Raw genomic sequence first — 22,503 nt, 5'->3', positions numbered from 1 at the left:
TTGGTGCCCCCCCCCCCCCCACACACACACTTCAGCGATAAGAAGCGTTGTTCTCCTCCTTCCATTGAGTTTAACAATCACACTTAAAATGAGCCATCTTACAGGTTTCAGGAACAATTGTCTGGCACACCTGTCTTTGACTGTTTGGCCAGTCAAATGCATTCTTGTTTTTGATCACCTTTACAGATATTAACTTAGTCTGTACATTATTACATGGATGGCCTATTGCACAGATAAAACAATTCTCAAAAATAATTTTATGTTACCACTTTGCTAATCACAAGTTCCAAATTTTATTTTTTTAAAAAGGCAAAAAACCCAATAGTCAAGGTTTGTATCCAACCTCCTATATTAAAGAGGAACTTTATCCTCATAAGGAAAATGTCACTCTTTTTCCCCCTTACCTTTGCTGCTATAATATAACTACAAGCCCAGACGATCCAACATTGTCCTTTTCTCTTGCACCGCTGTCTTGCTAAAGGTCCTGTCCTGTACCGCAATCTTCCTTTTTTTTATGTCATCAGCATGCAACTATAGCTTCCTGGTACTTGTAAGCTGGCTCCCCAATGACATAGCACCACATCTAGAACATGTGCAGACAAAGATCACTCTGCGCATGTGCGAGATATGGTGCTGCCTCTGTTTACATGAATGGGAAGTAATAGGATACCTTTGTCACAGATCCCTGGAGGGGGTAGGAGTAAAATGTAATTCTCGTCTAGGCAAGAATCAAAGCAGGGGGAGAGTCAAGCAGCAACAAAGAAAAAAGTAAATAAAAATTAAGAAAGGTCAGGTTGGATTTTTTTAAAAAGTGGAGGGGTAGGATTAGAATGCAGAAATGTTTACTTTTTGAGTGAAGGCACTCTTTAAATGATACTGTGTAGCAATGAAAATGAGTGTACAGGAGGAAAAGAGGAGCGGCGATTTGATAAACCTGCTCAGATGTAACAATTCTACAATGACTAGTACCTGCCTAGAAAATCATTATTAAATGTGCACGAAGCAGCAAATACATCAAATATGAGCGGTTTACTTGGGTAAAGTTGAAGACTGTTCTAATGCACAAGGGAAATTCGCTAATCATAGCTTCCGCAACAGGAAAACCCGTCTTGTGCTTAGCATTTGCTAAGTGTTTTAAGCTGGATAAGAAAGCATTAATGCTTGCAATCTCATACTGTATGCGGAGGTGTGGATTCCAAATGAAGATGAGTTACATGACCCCGCATGACACCAGATTTGACATGTACTGTACCCATTTAATCAAAAAATCATCAACTACAAATGAGTAAGAAAAATGGTTCACTCATCTCTAAAAGTAGTGACTACATAAAAACAAAAATCAGTACAACCGTAATAACACAGGTCTGCAATGTTTAGATATTTTAATAAACTAGGACTGTAGATTTATGTATATCATAAGCACCACAAGGTACATCATTTCATTTGAGAAATTTGTAAAAAATAAAATCACCTTTGTGATTAAAAGCAAAATTTAACTTAAGTTGCTCCTCATACCCAGCTCTGAGGAAGGGGAAACTCCTCGAAAACACATTCAGCTGAGTCAGCTTGTATCTGCTGATCTATAAGCATATTTGGATTGTTTTCTCCGACTGCTAGGAATCTGCATGTATCCTGAGATTGATGTCCAACACGCTTTTTATCCACCTCTTTTGTGAGTAACATTTATCACTTTTAATCTTTCTGAACAAAAAAAAAGATTTGCACCAGGAAAGGCGCCCGGTGTTTCCTTTTTATGCTCCTCATACTAGGCCGTTACAATGCTTGACTTAAACATAACACGTGCCTTGAGTTAAATGTCGAAAAGCAAGTTAAAAAAAAGAAATGTGCCAAACAGAAGAATAGTGTGTTGGCTTTTTTTCCCAGTGTTGTATTAAAGAGAGATCCTTGGAATTCTTTTACATGTGGACATGCAATGAAAGTAAACTCTTTTCTAGTGTGTCACCAGAAAAGAAGATATTTCCTCCTATTGGGTGCGATTTTCTCGCTCCTCATAAAGCAGAGGTAAAGCCAGAAACATCAATTACAGCTTCATGTTAAAGGCACTTCCGACTTTTAACAATGTGTCACTGCTGTAGGCTGGGCAGCAGGCATATATCAACAGTCAGGGGGAGTGGTTGGGAATGGAGAGGAGGGCTTAAAGTGACATTAAAGTATTTTTCCCCTCCCCTAATGTCCGTGTATGATGTCTCTTAGTTCAATTTTCTTCTTCTTTCCTGTCGTTTTCATCTGTCCCTCCAGCGCTGCTGCGGGTCTCCGATCCAGCGCTGACTCCGCTGTGCTCGCTGGCACTTCCTGTCCCACAGTGTGCACGCTGTCTATAGACTTACCTTGTGTCTCTCCTCGTCTCCCGGCCGAAAATCTGAACTGCGCATGCGCGCCCTTAGATCCTTTGCGGCCGCCCGAGATTTTTCAGATTTTCGGAGGGAGCGTGCGGCGAACACACAGGTATGTTTATGTTTGAAGGGTTTTTTTTTTCTTAAGTTTTTGCATATATCTACTGCCTGCTAGCAGTAGATGTATGCAAAAAAAACCTGAGGGTTTAATAACCCTTTAACTGTTGACTTCTGAAACAAAAGATGGAATTTACATACAGTAACAGTGTTGTTTAGCTGCCTTATGCTGCTTGTTTGGGGAAAAAGAGAATGAGTTTACAACAGCTGATATAGAGGATAATAAAAGGTACCACTACATTGACATTTTTAAGGATGGAGAGATTCCCTTTAAAGTATAAACTCACCTCTCGACAAACAGCTGCAATTTGTCCTTCATCCATACAAGTTTCTGTTACAACATCTGTCAGAGACCCTCCAGCTAGGTACTCCATCACTACCCAGAGTTCATCCCCCACCAGATAACTGTAGGGCACAATAAAAAGAATATATACATTATTGTAAGACTTAATGTAAATTACTTAAAAAAACATGCAATATTACAGAACAGTCTGTGACAGTCTGTGTAGTCTGTGACTACACCATTAGTCACAAGAGCGTGTAGGACTACTCTGCTCAACCCCTTCAACCAATAATTGATCTTGTAAGCATGAAAGTCTCTTCTAACCAATAAGCACATTATGATGAATACTGTATTAGAGGGGAAACAAGCAAGTAAGCTGGTTTAATGCTTTCATACTATGATGTAATGCCAACTATACACGCCTAGATTTAACTTGATATCAGTTGATTTGCCCATCCATGCTAAACTGTGGATGAAGGGACCTTCCGTGCCAGCTATTGTATTCAGATAGCTGCGAGTGACCCAACAGTGACTGCATCTGACTGGAAGCAGTTGCGGTTTGGCTGGCAATGTTTCACTCAGTTCCTTTGGTTTTCCAACCAACATTTGGTGGTGCTGACAAGACCCCCATGCCTTAAATTTGCCCTAAGCTGTTCATGGCTACCCTAATGACCATTTGAACAATGGTTTGTTAATCAACTGGTATTAAATTGATGCTGTCCTTATATAATCAGAGAGGTTATACAGCAATGTGTACATTGTTTTCACTCCAACCAGTGTCATCATAATCTTATAAAAAAACAAAATCAATGAATGATATTCAAAACTATTTTTTTTAATCAAAAGCCAGCCTTTTTACCTATAATTCAAACAAATATAAATGAATCGAACTTCCGAAGTCTGATTTACAATTTTCAGTTCTTTTAAAATTAGGTAAAACATATGATATATATAATATATATAAATATATTTAAAAAAGGTAAAATATATGAAACATGCATTGTTAGAAAAGTGTTTTTATTGAATAAAGGAAGCTTTATGGTTACATGCTTCTGAATCTGTGAAGGAACTGTCTTGGATCAGACATTTGATAAAAATATATACCTGTGCATGTATGATCAAAACATATTAAACTACCGATTCATTCACATACAAAAGTATTTGTCAATCAATATGTGTTTAGCTGGAAACTGGATATTATTAAAAGGAGAACTATCGGGTTAAGGATTTTCCCCATAGTTCTCCCTAGGGTAATGGGAGGACACAAACTAGCGTCCTCCCGTCACCCTAAGCTCAGTATACCGCGAGCTACAGCTCGCGGTATACTGAGACGCTGCAGTATACCGCGAGCTACTGCTCGCTGTATACTGAGACGCCGCAGCAGAAGCAGATCCCAACAATTATGTCTGGATCCGCCCAGCTGCGTGAGTGACAGCTGGCTCTGCCTATCTAGAGGCAGAGCCAGCTGTACCCGCCACCTCCCCGTCCGTTCCGCCAGTCAGCGCTGGCAGATCGGAGCGGGGAGGGAGGAATTCAGCCCCTCCCCCGTCACGGCAGAGAGCTGTGACAGGATTGAGAGGTGACCGAACGCCGGTATGTGTTCGCTCACCTCCCGATCTACTGAGCCGACCTGCGACAGTCTCATTGTCACAGGTCGGCTAGAACTATGAGGTGAGTGAAAAGCACTCACCTCATAGTTCTCCTTTATGCATCAAAAAACAATATTTATTTGTGCTGTTCAAAGCAAGATTCATGCCAAAGACCAGCATGTGAGTTTGGCCCCCTTCACAACAGATGCACTATTTTACGTAGATTCTGTATGAAGATTGAAGATCGGCTTAATGCATACATTTGTATTAAAAAAAAACATTGGGCAGTAAGCATGCAGGCAACAGCTAATTTGGCTCACTCTGGTCATCAGCTGGCCATAGCCGCATTCAGCTCTCAACAAATAACTTTGATGGAAATAATGGAAGTTGTTACTAAGTGGTCATCTGATCACACGCAGCATCAGCCTGAATGTGCCGTGAAAACTAGCGATCACAAATTTACAAAGCCACAGCAAAAACAAAGAGAGCAGCTAGCCAACAATAAATCCTTCATGCAGATACACTTACTATCCATATTCTTCTTTGTAACCCACAACCCTATAGGGTGTGGTGTCTAACTGCATGTTTTCAGAGTAATTTTCAAGCCTCTAGGATGCCTCTGACACGTCATAGAGTGAACACCATTATCTGCTTACTATATATCTGGAAAACACCTAAATAATTTTATAGATGTTTTTCAGGCAATTCAATGTGCCACCTATTAGTCTTGGGCATTTCAAACAAATGATGAAAAAGTGCATGTCAAAATGATAATTTCTGCAAGAGTAACGCTGGCCAAATACCAGTAGAATTTTGTTTGAAAAAGATTATTTTGGGAATTTTAGTTTAATTTTTAATGGGGTCAGGTAGATTATTGTTTTTGACCATAGTGACAACAAGATTTGAAGGAGTAGGATGGAACTTTTTTCTCATACAAATGAAATTGTAAAAGTGAATGTGGTTTTCGGTTGGGAAACTGCATTAATTCCAATATAGAATGTTAAAATCAAACACAATTTTGAATGGCATTCATCAAGTCTATGATGGTATTGAATGTTCTCATGTGATTTTTCGATTGAACGCTTGTACAAAAATCTACCAGTGTATGGCCAGCTTTAAGCCTGACCACATATCCTGAGTACCTTTAAAGTGATAAACTCAAAAGGCTATTTCAAATGCTGATTATATGACTGACAATGGATGCTGCTCCTAGATGTTTAAAAAGTTTTAGTTTCCTGCAGAATCATCTGGTCACCTGAGCACTGGCCCTGATAGCCTGTTTTAGGGTGGCTGCTTTCCCTTGGTGGGTGCTATAGAGCCACCCATGTGTGTGATGATAAGCTGTGAGTGTCTCCACAAACACACAGGCACAGCAAGGCAAGCCATTTCCCTGATCTACGCTCCTACCTTCTTAAAGCTAGTAGATGCACAGCCGCTGGAGGCAGTGCCATTCTTGTGATCTTGTACTCAAGGGGGAGTTCAGGGAAGCAGAGCTGAGGAAGTTGGAGGCAGCTGTTCAGAAACATGAGAGTGCTTCGCCAAAAATTTAAAGAAATACTTTGCTGGGCAATGTATTTGTTTAATCTGGATTCATTATTGAAAAAAGTTTGAGAGTTTAATACAACTTCAATTAAATTGATTCATTGATCAATACAAAGGCTTGGGTGTTGGGTCAAGCTTGACTTTCCCAGAAAAGTCAGGATTTTCATGCAACTTTTCCACTTAGATATCAGAACTGCTGATTATTCTGAGCTCTTGAAATTTATTTTTCTGCATATGCTTGGTTGGCATTGCCCAGGTTTGTGGCAGGTTTAACAGTTATCAACATAAATTCCTCCTCATCATTGACAATACATGTGTTTTCAATCAGACTATGCAAACAGAAATGAGGAATGCAAAGTGCAGCAACCAACAGAAACCCAAATCAAAAGTTATATCTTAACCAAGATGACTTCAGCAGTCTAGTTGCTATGGATTACTGCACATCTGAAAAAAAACTTGGTAGTGATCTTTTCCAGGAATATACATAAAAATGTAATAAACTGTACAGTTGCATTTCTATGAAAAAACATTACTGGGTGATAATCTATTGCTGCATACTGCCTAAGTTATTAAAAATGTGTGTACTTAAGTGTTCGCTTAAAAAATACCTGCTTTAATCAGTCCTTAGCCAATACATTACAACACAATACAGATTCCTTCACAATAGGGCTTAGTGTTCTAGAAAGGATTGGTGCAGCGGTCAAAACTTGGGAGTGTAAATAGTAATGCATGCCTGAACAATAATACAATGGTCTAGATACGTATGTCTTTTCTATTGCTTTGTAACATTATTAGTTACTATAAATCGTGTACTGCTTGACTGCCAATTCACAACCAGCCACAACGTATAAGCAAATAATTCTATGGAGAAATACCACTCACCTGTCTAAATAATTCACAATGTTAGGATTTTTATTTTCCCTCATGACCAGGATCTCATTAATAATTAATTCTTTTTTGGGCTGCTGCTGCAGGTTCATTTGCTTTATTGCTACCTGAAAAGGAGAAAATGACACAAGACTGTATTAAATGCCCCTCATAAAGCCGCAATATCATGTAAGGCTCCTTAAAGCAACCCTTTATTTTGCAGTGTTTACAGAACCTGCTGCCAAATGTGAAATATTCAGATTGTGACACAACTCAATACAATACAATACAAAATATGTACTCAAACCGAGTTCTCTTTGCTAGGTGGCAACATCTTGCTTCTCACCCAATGGAGACACAGGCTATCACTTACACATTAAAATACATCTTGTGATGTCATGGTCACTGCTCTCTGCATACATGGCTGGGGGCATTTGGTTAAAGATAGAAATGAGAGCTTAGCTGGTGATTTTTTTGGGGGAAAAAAAAAGGTTGACATTTTCATATCTATACCAGCATGAATAAGGGCCAGTTCACACTATGTGCTGTGACTGGCCTTTTTCCAAACCAGATTAATGCCAGTGACCACTAAAGCACATAGAAAACAAATGTTTCCTATATGCCCCATTCACACCACAATGTAGGTATGATTTGCAGTGGCAGTTTACTGTGCAGCCAGTGTAAATGAGCCCTTCTGTAAAATTTAGCAGAAAGCATGATTGCACTTAAAACAGCTTATTGAGCAGAATGTCAAAGTACTACTATGTTTGCATGCTTGGGTAATGGAAGGGTTCACTTAACATGCTACAGTGGCTTATCAACTAATATTATTGTATGTCATTTTAGAATGCCTTAAATCCAAATTAGATATACTTAAAGTGCTACTGCAGCATGACGGATCCTGAACCAATGTATCTTAAACTGGGTTTTATATAAACTATTGCAAGAACATTTATCATGCAGTGTCTTACCCCATGATTCTGCGCAAGAAAACCCAACCCTCTGAAAACTGCATACAGCAGAGTTGTAACTAGAAAACACTTTTGTTTCTGCCGGCTTAAATTCAGGGCTATTAAGAATAAATATATACCGGCAGTTATAGGTGTTTAGCAAGCAGGACAGCCAGCTTCACCAGTTCAATGCCAGTGTAAAAAAAAGCCACTCGGTGAAAAATCTTCATGTTTACCAAACCATAATTTTAATACATTACATTGCTAAAATAAGTCATGAATATTGAAGGATTGCGAGATCAGTATATAAACCACATAACTTGTGGGAAGCACAACAATGCACATTGTATGTAGCGGAAATAGATGAGCAGTGGAAAGGTCCAGAACAATTTAGTATAAAAAGGTTTACATTCTAGCCTACCTCTTGGCCTGTAGCAATGTCTATAGCTGTGTACACTGTGCCAGATGCTCTGCAAGACACAAAGATCATAAGAAGGTCAAACAGCGGAAATTAATGGAAATAAATGATTATCACATTTATGAGATCTATAACACTAAATATAGAAAAAAAAAAAAACATTGATAAATCACATTAAAGTGACACTATACACAGGAGTGAAATCTTAACAATGCATTCAAGTATCCTAACTATTAACAGAAATGTGGCTTATTTGTATATCAATCGGCTGTAGATGCTCAAATCATCTCTGACACTGTCCTTCCTTCAGGAGGGTGGCTACTTTTGTTACCCATGGTCCTTGTGAATATTGTAAAGTAGCCAAAGCTCACTCACATTATAGACTACAATCTAACAATTGGTCTACTAGTTTGTATTGCGATTGTAGTCCATGACGGGACCAAGCATGGAGCGGTGGCTACTTTACTGCAGTCACTAACAAATCTGGCACAAAAAAAAATGCTGAAGTGATTTTAGTGGTTCAGCACTTGACCCCCGAGTATAGAGTTGGTTCTGTTGTTGGTCCATTGACATTATTCCTTCACTGGTTCTTTACACTTTAGCTATATGTGATAGATAATTACGGCCTGAAGGTGTTTATAACCGAGGGCTGCCATTTAGACCAGCACTGGAATGCTTAAAACACCCTGATGACCTCATATGCGTGAAACTGTATTGGGTAGGGCTGCAATAGATAAACTATGATTGAGAAAATATTAGTTGCTTGATCCTTAAGGCTCTAAAGACACTGACCCACGGCACGTATGTAGGAATTCTGATTTTCCTGACTTTAGTGGCGGCATGTTTGCTCCAGTCCATCCAGTGACTCACAATTTATCGAGGCCAGACATTGTTAAGGAACTATTACTGGATAAGGACAGGTCCATCATGACAGTAAACCTCAATGTTTTAGACCACATTTGAGTATGCAGCCAAACTATGCCATGTCCAATGACGCAATGCTGTTCATGCCCTGACATCACTGCCAAATCTATGTAGCAGCTGGAGATGCCAGACTGCAGTTTCAGGCCTGCATTATGGCCAAAGCTGTCATATCTAGACATGCACACAGGAGATGATTGAGGGGAAACAAGAGAAAAAAGTGCTTTCTCTACTGACATTCATGGGCTGCCCACTGGAATTCTATGCAAAACTACTGAATTTCAGAGTCTATGGGGCAGCCGTCAGTGACTAATCAGTCACTGCAGGTAATGGGAATCAACAGGATGATTTAATCGAAGTGTATCAAGTTTTTGCTACAAAACGTGATATTCTTAATTTTTAGTTCTTCTTCGAGTCCTCGTTCTCTTCAGAAAATGTGAGCTAACTTATACCTTACAACACAAGTGATTAAAAAGGAACACACTAGTCGTGTGAAAGAGAGGACAGGCTACTTGTATTGTTCTGCTCCATTAGTTCCATCAGCTGTAATTTCTCCACTAGGAGGCAGCATATAACCATCATTAATGTGGTGTACTATACAATGAACGATAAAACTCATGTATTAAGCATTTCTGCTCACAAGCAGCGATAACATTAGAGCTGCAGCTAACGATTATTTTCAAAATCGATTAGTTAGTCGATTATTAAGTTCGATTAATCGGTTAATCGGATAAACTATAAAATAAAGTTTAAAAAATGGCTCCAGTGATGGGACTACTAGTTTGTATTGAGGTTGTAGTCCATCACAGGAGCAAGCTTGGACCGGTGGAAGTAAAAAAGAAAAAAAGATAGTGTGGTGTGCAATATAGTGAAATGGAAAGTGTAAAATTATACAGCAATGCATGCAGAATGGCAACGGTTATAGAGGACTACAAAACCCAGCAAAAGCACATTATACAGCACAATGCAGAATACCGCCAGCTATAGAGGAATACAACAAATCCCAGCAATAGTACATAATAGCTGGCGGCATTCTGCATTGCGCTGTATAATGTACTATTGCTGGGTTTTGTAGTCCTCTATAGCTGGTGGTATTTAGCATTGTACCACTTTATAATGTATTATTGCTGGGATTTGTTGTACTCTTCTACAGCTGGTGGTATTCTGCATTGCGCTGTATAATGTATTATTGCTGGGACTTGTAGTCCTCTATACAGCGCAATGCAGAATATCACCAGCTATAGAGGAGTACAACAAATCCCAGCAATACATTATACATACAGTGTATAATGTATTGCTGGGATTTGTATTCCTCTGTATAATATACAGCACAATGTACCATCAGCTATAGAGAAATACAAATCCCAGCAATACATTATAGAGCACCATGTGTGGGAAAGTGCAGTCTTCCAGCAACGTGCTTCTGAGATCGGACCTGTCTATCAGCAGCTGCCATACCCCCACACCTGCTCCTCTTTACTACATCTCCCCGCGTCCCTGTGCCGATCGTGGATGTGGATGGGCAGGAATATGAGGCGGGGAGGAGGTGCGACGTGTGGAGCGTGGATGCGAGCGGGTCTGGCAGCGGCGAGCGTGAGGTGGGGAGGAGGTGCGGTGCACAGCGTGTGGAGCTGTGAACAGGGCCAACTGATCAGAAGCCGATTAATCGATTATTGAAAAAGTTGACAACTTTTTCAATAATCGATTATAATCGATTATGTCGATTAGTTGTTGCAGCCCTAGATAACATTACAGTAATTTATTTTCAGTACCAAGAGATCATTGGTATTAAAAAAAATGACAAAGATGGAAAGCACCTTTGAAGAAAAATGGCATCCAACACAAAATAGATTTCTATAGAAGCTCCATTTTCAGGAAACGTTACACCCTAAAGGCATTTTTATCAGGTGTCAGGTCTTTGTTTTTTTATAGTTCCAGGGACTCCTAAAATCAGTTTATTGTACACACCTGCCATTCAATGTCTAGGTAGAAACCAACATGCTGAATTACTAAATATGTACTGGGGCAAAAGTAGCAATGAGTAAGCAAAGAGACATACACACTGACTATTCAACCAGTAAAGTTCAAGGAAAAGACAGCTGCTCCACAGTTATTTGTAAGCAAATCTAGGAGGGCTTTAACCCTTTTGCTGCAGACTCCTGGCGGTACTTTGTTTACATGTGTAAAGCCGACTTGGGCCTGGCACCGTCATCACTTCCAGTCCCTCAGCTGACATTGCTCGGCTACAGAAACAGGGCAAGGAACTATTGGAGTGCAATCTGCACTCCAATAGCTTCTTTGGAGTGGTAAAGTGACACTGGGGCAATAAGCTATTTGGAGTGGAAAAGTGACAATTGGGTTTTAATTGACCTCTAATGTCACCTTAAAAAGTACCTGTCACCACTATTATGCTATCAAATATGGCCCTGCATAAGGCATGAGTGGCCCCGAAACCTCATTGTGTACATGCATCAATAAAGAAGACGTGCTTGGACACATTAGCAAGGTGTGCTGGTGATATGCCTGCTTTCTCATATTGTGATTTTGGGCACTAAAATTAACTTAAGTGCATTTTTTACAAGATTTGATTATTATGATAAAGAGTTGTGCTAATATCATGCGACCTTAAAATTGCACCTGCACTATTTTATTCTACAAGGTCTTTGCTTTCAGAAAATATAACGTTTGGGGATTTGAAGTAATTTTCAGGCCTAAAATGTGGATTATAACGTGTGCAAAAAATGCCTTGGCAGCTTAATATACCCTCCTCTCAACTGCTGGGTCAGTGTTTGTCAAGCTGTTGTCCTCTAATAGTAAACAGACAGTGAGCAGGTCCAGGGTAGCAAGAAAGCCCCCATCCCATTGCTGATTTCAGAAGTACTAAACACTCAAATACATCAGCTGAATGTGCAAGAAAAACAAACACTTTTGGTAGACAATAGGTACTGTGATGGTTATATTTACTCGAAAATGTGAATGACGTACAGTGGTTTATGTCTCAGAGGAAAGGATTTGCGTTACACACACAAGCTCTGTTTTTGGCTGCATCTCTTGGATCCCTGAAACTGTTGGTCTTTTGGAGCCAAATCCATAAATATGTTTCAAGATCAATACTAAATATATGCCTTGGCTGTCTCACAGAACCTCATTACCTGTTTTACCCTGCCAAGGAACCCTGCACATGGAACCATGCACATGGAGTGATACAATAAAGAGTCAGATGATGCAGCATATGAGGCCAGACAGGGGACAGTAATGGCTAAAAGAGATAGATTATAAGACACACAGTGATACATGCAGAATGAGAATCGCATGACATCAATGGCCAGAATGATAATGGAATCATATGATGTATGAAAATCACAAAACAAGTACAGTCACTTCAGAATGAATGAGTGTCAACAAGCAGTCTAACATTTGCCACTTTACTTATTTTTATCTGTTTTCCAACTTTTTTTTCCAGTCACAGGTTAACTGCACCAGGTATTTTATGGAGAAGGCTGAAATTAATGTGGCATGATATCAGAAAATGCTGTGCTTGTAATGCATCTATATTGCAATTTAAAGTGATGTGCCAAGTTCTTTTAGCTTGGGGCACCCCCTGCCTACAGAGTCAAACCCACAGAATTTATGTTGGAAGTTTTGCCATACTCACCCTTGGCCGATCTTTTCAAATCGCGTGTATTTCTTTTTAGGATCACCTACGCTTACAATGCTTCCTGTAGCATTAAAAAAAAAAAAGAAAAGGAAGAGGAAGGAATTAAGAAGGTGAAATATCATCAGCACATATGTGCATTTGTTTATTCATAGGCTCTAGAACCCTATGTTTGATCTGGGTTTATCTGATGACAAACTTGTTTACTGCTTTTAAATGTAAATCCCTTATTACAATAAGGCACCATTACTTCTGGATCACATGCTAAACTTACAAACATTAAAATATATTTACATTTAATTCAATGCACAATGTTTCCTATCTATTTAACAAAACTTTCACCTAATGTTTTTACACAAGACTACCTATAGCTGCAGAATAGCGTTTGAGTATCAGGGCCCCCCAATACTGTCTTAAAAATGCATGCTCACCCGCTATAGGCTTGTATAAGTTTTGACCTAGTACACCACATTTATTCCACTATAATATCAAATATGTTCCCTTTACTTCCGGTCAGGACAGAAAGTGATGGAAAAACACTCCCCAATAAAGACAAAGACGAAAACACATTTTTAGTAGCATTTGGAAAGGAAAGAGTAAGATCTTTGGACAATGTTTTTATTGCCGTCTATGACTTCCTGTTTCAGTGCTGAATGCACTGCCCACTTCTTTTTATGGTCATCACAGGGACAGGAACCAAGCGAAGATCTCCCCAATATTGTCACAGACAGAAGTAAAAACCTGACTTAAACCGTATCACTTTCGCACAAAAGAAATGACTGGAGAATACTTTTAAATAAGTTTGGTGACAGATATACATTGTTGCATTGGTTACCAGGCTCTGGGATTTGTCCAACCCTGCCATACTCTAATGATTTGGCACGTTAATGTACACTTGTGCCACGGTTATGGACAGTAAAGTATTTACAAATTCTTAGCCAGCAGTAAAAGAGCTTTAAAAACAAACAATTTCTAACATTTAGCAATCTAGCTTGTACTCTAAATTAACTCTAAAAGATGCTTAAAGATCACTTGGACTTTAAAGTGGAGTTTCAGTCAGTTTCTAACAGCTTAGAATCAACTGATGTGTTTACATTAGAAGCCTGGCAGGCTTTCAAATAATCTTTTGCATTAGAAGGTAATAAGAAAAGAGCTGAGATTTCAGAGCCTCTGTTGTGAACATTGGAGATGTAATTCTCCACAATGCCTACAAGTACAGCGGTGAATTAGGGCTTCTTTTACAGTGATTTTACTGCTTGTTTAGAATATGTTAACACTTTAAAATGCATAGTCCGACTTCAGGTCTACTTTAAACTAAAAAAAAACAAAAAAAACAGCAGACATCATTATCTCAGGTTCAAAACTAAGAAAAGAATCATACTTAGTTTCTCAAGAATTTCCTCATCTGTCATCTTTGATTTCTTGCGCTGCCGGTCAGTATTCCTGTACAAAGTGCTCGTGCTTGAGTTCTCTGGCTGGGTAGTCACTGGAGAAGTAGAGGCTTCTTTGGCTGGAGCAGGAACAGCCACAGGTTCAATGACAGAACGAGTATATATCTGCATAAACAGGACAATGAACAGGAAATAGTTAGGAGAATAACTGCTAGGGATGAAAGGGTTTTGTCCAATTTTTTTAATGGACAGTTTAGAAAATGAAGATAAATACATAAACTGTCCCCTAAAAGCATTTCAACATAAAATGAATAATATGTGACATTATACACAAATCACACATTAAAAAATAAATTTAGTAAAATATTAGTATGAAAAAAAAATGATATCTTTATTCTATTTGCCAAAAGCATTTGTCTGTAGCCTCAATGACACACATTTAAAACAAGTCCTAACATAAGCCAAACGGTACACTTGTAGGTTTGGTATTTAGAACTCCATCATAATAATCTCATCAAGATATATTTTGGTGTCATTTTGTATATATTACCTCTAGTGGCTGAGTATTCAAAGGAGACCAATCTGTCTCTTAATATATTAATATATATTATAAAGTTTGCTGTGGTGAACAGACCTTAAATAATTCAAATTATTTTAAAAGGGATTAAGAAGACTTACAGCAAATCTACAAAACCCAGTGGCCTATTTATGCAAGGTGCGTCACTTTTTTATTGTACTTTGCCCCTCATTCACTGCAAACTTCTTTCTGTTTTTTGCACTTTAAAAAATATTATAATTTCATGCAGCAATGATAAACTGTGGCGTTAAGGGCAAAAATATCCCAAACCTATAAAGTTAAAAAAAGATAACATGTGAAAAAAAGGATTACACTGCTTTATTTCATTTCTCTTGCATTCTCCTTTTAACTGATTACACCATATTTAAGGTTGTCCTGGTAAATAAGCCATCAACTAAAACAATCTAGACTTTGGAACTCACCAAAATTTTTGTTAAAAGATTTGCTGCAACATTAAGTCAAATACTGTCAAACTTTCTCTGTGTAACATTATATTTAGCAGAAAATGGGTAACCTCAAAATACCAAGTCTGACCATAAACATACATTTTTAAAATCACTTACATTTAACAGGTTTTTAAATTATTGATAAGAGGTAAAGAAGTCGACTTCAATATGACAGCTGACCAATTTTCACATTTATATACGAGCTCGTTTTTTTTCTATACTGCATGAGGTTAATACCTTTAAAGACAGTATTCTGTATATTTATTCCTTCTTTATTTCACATGCCTTTATTTATATTGCTCTTCACATTTACATCAATTAAGCTGTCTGGCTGAAGAGAAAATTACAGGGGTTTGGACAAATGATAACACTGCCTGGGGATCTTACAACAGTCACCTTTAATTTACATAGTGTGACATTTATACTAGAGAGTGGATATTGCTATCTGCTATAAACTGCAAAGTTAGTCTACACTATGGCCTACATTTTATAGTGCTTTCAAAAAATGCAAGCTATTGTATCCTACAGAGTTCTTCATGATTGCAGGTGAGGCTGGCCACATGACTAACAGGTCAAAAGACTGCGCTCTCCTATCTTTTTTTTCTGCTCTTCCATTGAGAAGATTATAATTGTATATAAAAATGTGCAGAACTTTACGTTTTTTTTACTTCTAAAGCAGTGGTATGGCCATAGTAATACTGATTCCGCTTTATGAATGGAGCCCATTGTTTAAATCTTCTTACAATAAAAAAAAAAAGAATCTGCTTAAGCACTCCTGGCAGTGTTATAGTTTATCCAACTTTAACTGGATTGCTTGGTCTGCATGTAAATGTGGAAAGAATAATAAATAATTGAATGCGAGACATAAAAAGTGGAATTCATACTGATATATAGATAAAACCAAATACTGGTTTTATCTATATTAATTGCACATAGTTACCAGAATACAATATATATAATACTCTATAGATTAAACTCTAAAGACTTGTGGCTATTTTCAACCTATGTAACAATTTTTTTCCTGATGTTAGTCTTATAAGTTTAGAGTTTCTTCATCCTGAAGTTTGAACGCAAATCTAAGTTTTAGATTTGATTTCTTTAGTGCTTATTAGTTGTTAAAACCTAATGTGGTCAGAACTCCCCGTGTGAATGGAAGAATGGGGGGCACTAAGCATGAAGACTGCATAACTGCAGACGAGTGGACACAGCCCAGCAAGTTCCCCTTCACATAGAAATTTAAACAAGAGCAGACAGATAGGGAAAGTGCCTTAAAAACGTGTACATGAACTATTAATTTTTTGTTGATACATCAGCCCCACTGACATTACAGTGAGCTAGCTCAGCTTACAAATGAAGAAAGATGACCTCCAGTAGATATCAGTTGTCAAGACAGACTGTTGGAAACACTAGGATACTGTATCATTATGGCTACAGAATATGTAAAAATGTGAGATAGGGTGACCAGATCATGCCTTTAATCAAGGCTACTATGGTCCAGTGAGATGAACAGCAGCATCTAACGTGCTCTCAGTTTGCCAAGTCACCGCCTTTGCAAACCATACATCTCTCAGATCAAATTAATGAGCTGATAACTCTACTGTAAAGCTTATAGAGTCAAAAACATTAGCTTTCAGTATTAATGGTGTCCGAACTAAAGATATCTCTAAAGGAATTAGTCATCTTCTTCTTTTCGTGTTTCTAGTGCAGTAAAATAATCTTAAAGGGACATTCACACATTTTGCATACGAGTCCTTTGCTTTTGCTATAGTTTTAGAGACATTAATCTGATAGCAGCTTACAGATTTTGTATGCTCAGGACGTGGGGCAATTACAGGAGGAATCTCATTATCTTCTTCCTCCTCTTCTTCTTCTTCTTCTTCTTCTTCTTCATCCTCTTCTTCTGATACTGGAGGAGCTAAAGGAGGCTCTGATGCAGTCTTTGTGTTCTGGAAAAAAATGTGTAAATAAAAAAAGGTCAGACCACCCAAAATGTATATTTTAGTTATAGGTGAAGCCTGGTGGGGTATGTCATCATGAGAGATGAAGGCAGGTTTTCCTTTGACATGTTTCGTTCAATGACTTTCTCAAAAATCACCTTACTTCTTATATTTCTTTAATACTCAAACAACACAATTTTCCTGACATTTAGCCCTACTCTGTTCCTGTTCATCTGGGTGACTTGGGTCTTCCTGCCCACATCTGAGTGTTTTAGTTTCTCCTGTTGCATCCTCCATGATATAAAATAAATACAAAATCCAAAAGGTGCATGGGATCTCCTCAAAATGACATATAGACCCAGGGACGCAAGAGTCCCCATGAGATCTAAACAAATCCCAAGGTGGTTTATCTTTCCAGCACTTACCAAAACCAGAAATGTCAGATTTATGTGGACAGACCACTTCAAGAGGTCAACAAACAGAGCTGACAAATAATTACAATGCCTAGTAATCCCGTTACCAAACAGTAATTACAAATAACCAGCTATGCCCAACTGATAAATTACAGGTATTTTTTATGCATATTTTATTACAAAGTGCTTTTTGTTAGGTCAGTTTGGAGCAAGTTGGGACTCTGACCACAAGCAACTACACACCTATAGGAGAGCTTTACATCACTCCAGTGTTACTTCTCAAGTGTCTGTGTTTCCAAAGCTATATGGAACTATTAATTTAAGTTGTTTTTTTTTAAAGGTGAAAAATCAATTTGCATATTTTGCCATAAAGAATGATAATTGTTTTAATTAAATGACACTGACCCTTACTTACACCCCATATATTTGAATAATAGGGGCTTGTCATACAGCTCATACCAAAATCACAATCAAAATAACAAACAATTCAAGCACACATGAATTGAGAAAAAGTTTTAGTTGCCAACTCTATTTAGCACATCCAACAGTTCTGCTGTGGCTGGTTGGTTGAATCTTCTACTGTATATTTCACAGAAACCTAAGCAACAAATTATATTCACCTAACAAGTATGAGCAACAAGTGCTCACATTCTCCTTTCTGGGTTTTTAACTTACTTTATATTATTGAGAATGTGACAAGAGGTGCAAGAACCCCGCTGTAGCAAAAGGGTTCAGCCCTATGAAGGAAGGAGCAATGCTGGTAACAATTAGGGGATATCTCTCCATTCAAAGTCCCAAAAGCTATAGGAAGACAACTGGCAATTGATTTCACTAATAACTATGTAATAACGTTATAGAATTTAAAAACAGGGTCTGTCCTGCTCATTTGCTTCAGGCCCGATTACAGATTGTTAGAAAAGATGATGACTGTACAGAGAGACTGCTCGCAATAGAGATCATCTTGTAGAATGCACAACACTTAACTAAAACATTTTTTCCCCCAGAGTATTCAAAACAGTTTCAAACAGTCTCATCCAATGTTTATGACTTGTTTAAATGTTATATGGCAAAACTGGATCTTATATTATCAACACAAATTCAACATTTTTGTACAATTCCACTTGAACATGCTTGATACTTCAATTTGATTTCAGTGTGTGTAGGCAAATGCAAGACTGTTGGATGAATATAATTGACTCTGCTGCACAAATAATTGGGTGTGTATACCCTTAAAGATCCTATGTCTTTCTACATGTGCAGCATACATTCTTTTCTTTCGCCTAGTTATACAGTCACCCCTGTATACAGATTTTAAAGCTGCTGCCACAGGAATATGTTATGCATGAGGCAGAAGCATGGTGCATACCAGAGGAATTTTCTTGTGACTGCTCCCTTATTAGCCTAAGAAAAATAACCCACTGACAAGGTGTATATTCCATTTAAATACCAACACCTGGTAATCCTGTTACCGAACTGGCACACAAAAGCATTGTGTATCTTTGTATATTACCACAGGAACTTATGCAGCTTGCAGAATACATAGCAAGCTTTGCACATGCCAGGTCACAATGACGCTAACAAGATCTATTAACATGTAACACAATAAAATGTTAGTCCTTTCTTGAGCCATTATTGCGGTTTGTACTTTGCAGTTCTGATTATTGATAATAAATAAATAGCTGAGAAGTTATAAAAAAAAAAATTTGAAATAGATTTACAACTTACCAAAGAGTGAGCAGCAATATATCCATGTGCACTTTTATCTGCAATAATAAAACCAGCACTAATAAGAAATAACATATCTAAATGTTCCCCTTTTATGATAATTCCACAGAATTCCTGATGCTGGATAGACACGTAGCAATACGACTATTCAATATATCAACTGTTTTAATGATAGACGGCATCCTTCAGAAACTATTGCTCTAAATAACTTTTTAATATACAAAGCATCCTGGGCAAAACTCAGTAAAATCTGACTACATTTTGTCTTTACTGTGCTTTTTGAGTGAAAGATTATGTAAACCAACTTTTACGCGCCTATTGTTTCGTTTTAGTGTATAGCCAGCATGAGATAAATTCAGTCTGTAGAAAATGGTGTCAATATTCCTAATGACTCTGCTCCAACAAAAAAGTGTCAGTATAAAAGTAAATCACAGGAATCAACGTGCACTGACATCCCCTTATAATGCAGAGTTGAATTTATTGTAGTTACAGCATTCAAACTGTAACCTTCATAAAATAGTCTGTTATTATTAAATGTGCCATAATGTGATATTTAAGGTCACACTAAAGTCAGGAGTTAAATCTTAAAAATATATTCAAGTACCTTAACTATTAACACAAATATATTATTTGTGTAGATCCTCAAATCATCTCTGAATTCATGCTGAATTATTTCTGGAGGGTCTGAATTTCTACTGAATTTCTTTCTGAAGATCCTTCTTTCTGGAGGGTGGCTATGTTCGTTCCCCATGGTCCCAGTATGTGGTAAAGTAGCCACCACTCCAAGCTCACTCCCATTATGGACTACAATCTGACATTTAGTTTACCAATTTGTATTGAGATTGTAGTCCATAATAAGAGTGAGCTTGGAGCGGTGACTACTTAACACACACACAGGGACCATGGGGAACAAAAGTAGCCACCCTCCAGAAGTAAGAACAGTGTAAGCACCAATTCAGAGATGATTTGAGGATCTACAGCTGAGTAATACACAAATAAGATACATTTTTGATAATGGTTAACCTCTTGCCGTCCGCCCGTAGTAGAAAAACGGACGGACGACACTGCTGCATTGGCGGGTTGACGGCATTTTTTTTCTGCTCCCGCGCGCCCCCTAGCGGGCACGCACGGGCAGAAAAGACCCGTCCAAAGCGAACACCCGGTACCGGGTGTTTCACATAGAGGCGATCAGCGGGTCCATAGCCCGCCGATCGCCTATATGTGCTCGTTTGCGTCCGCATCCCCCAACCCGCAGATCTCTGCTTCATCAGCTTCTTTTGGGGTCCACAGGTGACTTTAGGGGTCCTAGAGACTCCTAATGTCTCCATAAAGAGGACCTGTCAGTGTGCCTTTGCTATTATATAGGGGATTGTTATCCCACTATATAATAGCAATAACAATAAGTGCAAAAAAATTAATATAAATAAAAGTCACATATAAAAAAGTAAAATAAAATAAAAGTCAGATATAAAAAAAAGGGGAAAAAAAACCCCAAAATGTTTAACTCCCCCACCCCCACGTTTACGCGCCTATAAACGTAAATACGCGTCCGGTGCCCCAGCGCGCAAAAATTACAATTGCGCTACACATGTTACATATCGCCGCGAACGTCGCAGTGAGAGCAATCATTTTAGGGCCATCAATCACTGATAACACTAAACTGATGAGCGGTAACAGCTTTTAAAGCGTCGCCTATGGCCAATTTTGGGTATTATCATTTTTTGAGGTTTTGCGCGCGCACGCAATTTTAAGGCTTGACATGTTTGGTGTCTTTTTACCCGACGTGACCCCGTCTTTTATATTTTACCAAAAAATTGGGTAATAATAAATGTTTTATCATTTAATATAGGGGAAACTGTTTTTTTTTTTTTAATTTCGGTGATTTTTCCTTAATATAGTAAACAAATAAAAACCCCAGTGGTGAATAAATACCACCAAAAGAAAGCTCTATCTGTCCCCAAAAAAGGGTATAAAATTCATTTCAGTACAGCGCTGCATGACGGAATAAATGTCAGTCAAAGTACCGCAGCGCTGAATACTGAAAAAATGGCCTGGATGGGAAGGGGGTTTAACACCGCGGATGTCAACTGGTTAAAGAACTTGAATGCATTTTAAGAGTTAATGCCTGTGTTTATTGTCACTCTAATACACATATTACATTTTTGTATCATTCTTTATTTTAAAAACATAAATTTTATGTTGGGAGCTCTATGGTACTGTTTGTAAGGAATGCTGAACTCTTACAGATTAGAAATTTACAGATTGCTTTCTCTGCTAGCAGCGAAGAAGGGTATGTGCCTTCATTCAGCTCTGCTTCTCAGCGCTAGCCTTAACATAGACTACTCACATGATAGTAATTATAAAGACTGGTGCTTTGGGAGGGCTTTTGGAGGATCTGTTGTCTCAAACTGCTAGTTGAAAATATTCATTTTAAGCGTTGCATATACATATTTCACATTTAATATATTTTGTATTTTACTGTATTTGTTACTACACAGAAAAACAACAAAAGTTAAAATTTTGGCATAAAGGCATATGTACACCATAATTTTGTTATGGTGCGGCGCGAAGAGCGTGGATGCGGGCGGGCGGGCGGGTCTGGCAGCCACGAGTGTGAGGTGGGGAGGAGGTGCAGCGTGTGTGGAGCTGTGTACAGGGCCAACTGATCGGAAGCCGATTAATCGATTATTGAAAAAGTTGACAACTTTTTCAATAATCGATTATAATCGATTATGTCGATTAGTTGTTGCAGCCCTATTTCTTAGTAGAATTGTTTTGTAAAAACAGCTTATTTAAGCAGCAGACAAATATACCTCCAGAGGTAAAGCTCATGTACTTCTGGTTGTTGACGGTCTCTTTGGAATCATAAAATTTGAGGACATCCAACACAGCCTGAGGGTTCTTCTTCTGCTCCAGTTTGGTGATGTTTGAGGTTTGAAGTAGCCTTGCCCATTGCTCTGGGATTCCCTGTGGGAGAGAATACAGAGAACCATGATTGTCCCATTCTCTAACAACCAACATAACACAGTTTCAGAATACACTGGGAGAAGGTTGGATTGAGACCTTGGTTTTGCTATGAAGAAATCACAAATACAATCATTCTCTATTAAAAGACAAAGCTAAAACCAGGATCCCAGATGAAGGAAAAAAAGAAAAAAGTTATGGCTGTGTGACGAGGTGCATGAGTCATCTGATCTGATCTGGTGTCTTCCATGAAAGATGACAGAAGGGTTAGCAGTGGTTATGGCGGTAAAGTGCAGACAAGATAATTCATACAGTGAAGGAGTTAAATGTACATGATTAATCTTCATGAGGCTA

General features: G+C 38.3%; 1 protein-coding gene across 2 annotated transcripts in view; it reads right to left on the bottom strand.

The window, feature by feature from the left end:
* Window positions 1–22,503, bottom strand: part of LOC108796965 (serine/threonine-protein kinase PAK 3) — a 92,157-nt gene that overhangs the window by 6,536 nt on the left and 63,118 nt on the right. For both annotated transcript variants that reach the window (XM_018568533.1, XM_018568534.1), the window contains 8 exons: window positions 21,999–22,152; window positions 19,186–19,223; window positions 16,910–17,056; window positions 14,078–14,252; window positions 12,697–12,760; window positions 8,124–8,172; window positions 6,768–6,880; window positions 2,759–2,876 (listed from right to left, as the gene is read on the bottom strand). In XM_018568533.1, coding sequence (XP_018424035.1) covers window positions 2,759–2,876; window positions 6,768–6,880; window positions 8,124–8,172; window positions 12,697–12,760; window positions 14,078–14,252; window positions 16,910–17,056; window positions 19,186–19,223; window positions 21,999–22,152 — 858 coding nt within the window. The remainder of the gene's footprint in view (window positions 1–2,758; window positions 2,877–6,767; window positions 6,881–8,123; window positions 8,173–12,696; window positions 12,761–14,077; window positions 14,253–16,909; window positions 17,057–19,185; window positions 19,224–21,998; window positions 22,153–22,503) is intronic.

Source organism: Nanorana parkeri, unplaced genomic scaffold, assembly GCF_000935625.1.
Source record: "Nanorana parkeri isolate BGI_ZX_2015 unplaced genomic scaffold, ASM93562v1 scaffold1203, whole genome shotgun sequence".
NCBI lineage: Eukaryota > Metazoa > Chordata > Amphibia > Anura > Dicroglossidae > Nanorana > Nanorana parkeri.
Note: the sequence above shows the minus strand (reverse complement) of the source record. Positions and strands in the feature narration are given on the sequence as shown.